We start from the raw sequence: 6,000 nt of genomic DNA on the forward strand, positions 1-6,000 counted from the left end.
TGTTATTTTGCTGTATAATTTGGAAATAGCGTTCATTTAGCAGGCAGCGAACATGCCAAGTTGCTTAACAGAATGGGAAGTAAATTCAGAAATCAAATTAATTCATCTCTATTAATTGCACGTGAAAGAATACAACTGTTGTATTCATCACTTGCAAGTGTTGGCACCATCTTGACACAAATCATATAGGAGTATCAAAAAAGAAACTAGTACTTAATTAAAAAATAAAAATAAAAAGAACTACCCCAAATTAGGGGAACATCAATTTGACAAGGACTAAAATATTAAAAGTGAATTTTGTATGTTGTGAATTTTGTTCTATGGTGCTGTTAACAGACAGGAAGATCAACTGGAGGTTCCTCCAATGCTTCCAATTCAGTAACTCCATTTTCGACGAGGAAAGCCATGGCCAAACCCCAAGTAATATGCACATCCAAGTGACAATGCATTATCCAAACTCCTGTTAACCAAAATTGTTAAGTCCAATAGTTTGAATAAATGACATGTTATACAAAAAAATTCAACATTTTTTATCTTCTTACCTGGATTATCAGCGACGAATCTAATGACGGACCATCCATTAACTGGTACACTTGCAGTATTACGAAGAGGTGGATCGACAAGGTTGAATTTAGCAGTATCAGTTTGTGGATTGAAATTCCCAAATCCCTCAGCAAGAATGTAAAAATCATAACCGTGAAGATGAATTGGGTGATTTTCAGCTGTGAATATACTAGTTCCCTGTAACACAATTTGCACTCTCGCACCATATCTTAACTTGTATAATTTAGTTGCTGAAATAGGTTGCCAGAGTGACCTGCTCACGTTCCCTGTGTAATCGAATTTAACTGGTGGAACTGCTGGAAAATCAGTTGAGAAAACTCCAGGTATCCCCTGGTGATGAGCCTGAAGTAGGGAGAAATTAGATGGTAGTACAAATGACACGTTGTTCATACTAGCAGTGAATCGCGTTCCATTTGGACCTTGACAGCTGCTGGAGCTTGCCCCTGCAGGGCAATTGTTGAGTCCTAATCCAACTGTGAAGAACAGATTTTCGTCGATTTCAGTTGGGACTTCAACTTTTCTTGCGCTCCTGAAACTGGATGTGAAGGTAGTGGCAGAAGCAGTGTCATTAAATGCGGGCAGAGATGGGAGAACTGGATTGATTTTGACACCTTTGGCAGGGCAAGGAGCAGCTTTGTATTCTAGTATGGCTGTGGTGGTGGTATTGTCAAAGGGTGCACCTTGAGCACTTGCATAGGCGCGCGCAGCCATGTAATATCGGGCTGGTGGTTGGTTTGCTGTGATGAGGACATCAGTAGTTTGGCCTGGTCCTAGCATAATGACTGATGTGGTGAAAGGTTTAACATAAGATGCATCTGCTCCAACAACAGTAAACTTGTGGTTGGCTACTGTGAAGAAAAGTTGTTGGTTGAGTCCAGCGTTGATGACACGAAGGAGGTTCGTTTCACCAGAATCCACATGGACTATCATAGTATCTGCATTAGGATTTAAGTTATATATACTGACAGTCTAAAATTTGTCGTCTTTACATTTTTTATGTAAACACTCACCTTGACTAGAACACTTGTAAAGATCACCTGGTTGACCATTGATAGTGTAAGCATCAGATACATTAGGCGCTGCTCCTGTTCGTGTGGCTTGTCTAATAACATCAATGGGGTTTGCATCCCACCACTCACCTAATCACCATGTCCAAATCATTATTATTTCAAGAATGCTTGTAAATTAAACATAAAATTTACAAAAATATGTAGGGTGAAGGAAATAGTAGTACCAAGAAGAATAGGTGTTTCTCTTTTGGGCTTAGGAAAAGGGTAGGAAGTTCCTTCTTTAGGGTGGATAACTAAGGCTCCATAAACAGTGGCCCTGAGCCATGAGCTGTGGGCGTGCCACCAAAGTGTGCCTTCCTGTCCTTGAATTGTAAACCGATAAGTGTAACTCCCTCCTGGTCTTATTGGACATTGAGTGATAAATTCTGGTCCATCTGCCCATGCTGTTCTCATTTGCCTCACCCCATGCCTAATTTTCAGATGCAAAAGAAAAAACAATTGTGAAAAACAAAAATACGAAAAGGGAGGATTTAAGTTATATACACTGAAGTCCTTTGCATTCTGCATGCATGAAATACTTACCAATGAATGGTGACATTATACTGAGCTCTATTGACAACTTTGACAACTAGAGTATCTCCATTGTTCACTTCCAAAGTTGGTCCGGGAAATTGTCCATTCACTGTTATGGTGCTGCGCGTATTGCACAGCCTCTTTACTGGCGTTGCTTGAATCTGTTCCAACACAAAAACAGAGATCAGTCTAGCTCCTATAGTTTTAAATTTTCTAAATGTTAGCAAAATGAGAAAAGAGGGGAACATTTGGATAACATACAACAAAATCGTGGTTGTGGATTTTTGCTTTTGCTAAAGACACAGCATTTGCAAAAAGAAGCAAAATGCCATAGATTAACAAAGAGCGCAAAGGGTTGGCAATGCTCATGTTGAAGCCCTGCATTGTTTTTTTCTTTTCCTTTAGTAAGAACTCTTTCTAGTGTAAGAGTAGATACAAGTAGTTTATGTTTCTGAAAAAATTGAGAGTTGAGGCTTTAGTTTTATAGGAAAAGAAGAAGAGAGAGAGGGTGGTTTAAGTTTGGCAGATTAGGTTTTGATTAAGCATGAAGGTCACATTATGGGGCAAAACTAATTCAACCCTGTAGAAAGAGTTGGTGCACCCACTTATTAGCCTATCAACCTGCAGAAATTTCCATCAAATGCTTTCTTCAAATGTCTCTATTTTGAGGTTAATAATGTATTTAGATTTCAAGGAAATATGTAACATTTTTATGGTTGCTTTACAATAATAATATTTTTTTTCTTCTTAATTTCTTAATGATATTTTTTTTCTTATAACGGCGAAATTTTATTAAATAAACTATCATTTCTTAATGATAGTTACTTGTGATGATTATATGTATGTGCCGCATAAATGAAAATACTTTTCCTAATTTAGAGTCTGTTTGGCCAAGTTTCTTGAAGGTAAAGTACTTTTAGGGAGAAGCTACGAATTCTAGCTTATTCCAAGAAGCATAAGCAGAAAATTAATTTGTTCAAGATAAAAATATCCTTGCAATAAATTTATATTTTTTAAATTATACCTTATTAATTTCAATTTTTTATTTTCCTTTTTTTTCCTACCATACCTTTCTTCTCTTTTTTATTTCCATAATTTTTTTTCTCTTTCTCCTATTTCCTTTTTGGAATATTCTCTCTATTATAAATAGATCTCTTCTTTTATATAGTGATTTAAAAGAGTAGATTTTTAATTTATATTGAATGATGTATTTTGATATATTTAAATTATCATGTAAATAATAAGTAATACCATGTACCCAATATTATTGCTTTGGAATAATTACATTTTATATTAACTAATTTTTTTAATTTATATCGTCACTTTATATTTTATATTTTAGTTGAATTCCTTTATAATAAATATTTGAATTTATTATCTCTTTTTAAATAATACTAATTACGAGCCGAATCTTTACTGTCTTTTTTTGTAATTTGATACTCAAAATTATTTTTTGGAAAGATTGGTCAAACACAATTTGTTTACAAAAAGCACTATTCAAATGAATTGGCCAAATACAAACTACTACTTTGCAAAAGTATTTTTTCAAAAAGCACTTCTCAAAATAAATATTTTTTTGCAACTTGGCAAAATTGGCTCTTAATAAGATCAAAACTGGTCAAACCAATTAATCTACTACTATAGCGTAAAAAGGAAACAATAACCCTCCCCCCAACCCCCAAAAAAAAGGAAATAAAAAAAGGAAACAATATACGTATATATCTACAAATCAATACAAATGTAAAGTAAAATACTGGAAACATCAAAGAGCACCCTCGTAAAGTGGAAAATTATATAAATATAACATTATTAGTGCGATTGTGATACTCTGGGACGTTTCAAATAGAATTAGTCATATAAATTAAGAAGGATGGAGCATAATTAACTAATAACACCCTCGCTCATATTTATTTCCGTTTCTTTTCGATCCTTCCCACTAAACTTGACCTTATTTCCTTAAACGAAAATATTGGTTTCTCTAACAATTCAATTAAATTTACACCGTTTCCATTAAAACTGTTTAAGGTGGATATCCAATCCCATATAACACTATAATTTAGTTACAAGGACAGCACGTGATATGCCATCTAATCAGCCCCAACCAATTTTACCCCATTTTCACTTCGTCTATCACTAGCAACCCCTCCCCTTCTACCACCAAGGCCACTATCATCACCAACATACCACCATTTCTGTAACTTTTATTGAGCTGGAATTGACACAACCAACTGAGCTTGCTGGATGGAGTTCATAAACTATGGGTTTATCTGAACTCAAAATTTTTAATATGAAAAATAAATATATGATAAAGAACCTCTAAAATTTTAATAAATATTATATTTTGAACTCATAATTTTAAAAGTACTAGTATAAGTTTATGCTAAGTATTTTAAAGTTTAAACTCATCAACTTTTGATTCTAGATCCGTCTCTAAATGGACTTGTTCTATTTCGGCACTGACCCAACTCATCCACACTTTTCAGTATTGTTACTAGAAATAAATTATATTCCAAGTTTGTTTACCCTTAAAAATGAATAACAATTAAATTTATACGCGATTTTAAGGATATGTGGACTAATTCAATACAAGTGATTAATAATTTTGAATGAGCAAATTAAAGATAGAATAAACAGCCAAACCAGTAGTAGTATTGAGTCCGGGCTCGGTTATGAGCTTAACAACTAGCGTCCCTTCGGTTAGGAGCCAAACACTTATGAAAAACTGTAAGCAAAATTAAGAACTTTGAATGACTTTTAGGAGTAGAGAAAATAAATGTATATTGCCTTGATATGCATGTTACAATGTGTTTATTGAATAATAAACTTCCACTTTATATAGTACGGGAGTTTTACCCTAAGTACAATTCTAAGAAAGGTAAAAATCTTTTTTTTCGCTAATCACTGATATGCTGCCGATACGGGCCGAGATTCACGCCGCGATATCCGATTGGGAACGGATATCACGGCCCTTTGTTAATCGTGCGCGGACGTTTGGTAATGCTTTCCGAGGTCTTGGAACTCGAACCGGATCTGTGGGGCGTGGTCTCGATGGCTTCGAGGGCAGTTATTTTGTTCGGGCCTAGATACAAGATGCTCCTAGCTTCGTTTGCCCCTACCGGGAAATCGTGGTGGTCATTAGCCCATGTTTTACCCGTATACAGATAGTCCATTCGTTTCTCAAAGAGTAGATTTGCTGAAACGATGAGAAATGATAGATGTTCTTCGGTTCCTTACTTGTTACAATCAAAACGACGAAGAAGTCGAAATGTCCCACCAGCTGCGTTGCTCTGATTTCGGACACGTGTCAACCATCGGTTGGTTGCCTCCGAATGCGAAGCGTCGCGTACTTTCCCTATAAAAGCTTTTATCCCCTGCTCTTTTTCCACTTTCCGATCAATCTTCTACCTTTAAACTCTCTAGTTATCACCAACTTCCCTCAAACCTTCATATCTTTATCCTCGATCTTCAAATTCTCATAGTTGTTCTTCGGTTCTTACCCAGATTTCCTTCGAATCTTCATACTCTATTCTTCAGCCTTCAAACTTGTTCCTTCAAACCTCCATACTTTTTCTTTAAATCTTCAAACTTTCTCAGATAGTAATGGCCAAAAATTCCAAGTCAGTCCCTTAGCAGGCTGCCTTTTCATCTTCTCAACCGGCCGCCGATACTAAGGCGGTCGCTCCTGAAATAGTTGTTCTCGATATAGCTGCTCCCGAAGTGGCTGCCACCGAATCGACTCCCGAGCCCCCTTAAAAATGTTTATTCCCGGGGGCTGTTCAATTGCGGACAACTTCAAGGTCGAGAAACCCTTATCCAAACAGGACCGGTGTGAAGGAGCATCGAGGTATATATG

General features: G+C 36.1%; 1 protein-coding gene across 1 annotated transcript; it reads right to left on the reverse strand.

The window, feature by feature from the left end:
* Positions 1-84: 84 nt before the first annotated feature.
* LOC104094403 (laccase-12-like) lies at positions 85-2,603 on the reverse strand. The gene is made up of 6 exons (XM_009600332.4): positions 2,409-2,603; positions 2,157-2,308; positions 1,799-2,043; positions 1,575-1,703; positions 543-1,499; positions 85-460 (listed from the first exon to the last, which is right to left on the reverse strand). Exons 1-6 carry the CDS (start codon positions 2,529-2,531, stop codon positions 330-332), a joined length of 1,737 nt encoding a protein of 578 aa, XP_009598627.1. The 5' UTR covers positions 2,532-2,603; the 3' UTR covers positions 85-329.
* Positions 2,604-6,000: the final 3,397 nt, after the last annotated feature.

Source organism: Nicotiana tomentosiformis, chromosome 3 (genome assembly GCF_000390325.3).
Source record: "Nicotiana tomentosiformis chromosome 3, ASM39032v3, whole genome shotgun sequence".
NCBI lineage: Eukaryota > Viridiplantae > Streptophyta > Magnoliopsida > Solanales > Solanaceae > Nicotiana > Nicotiana tomentosiformis.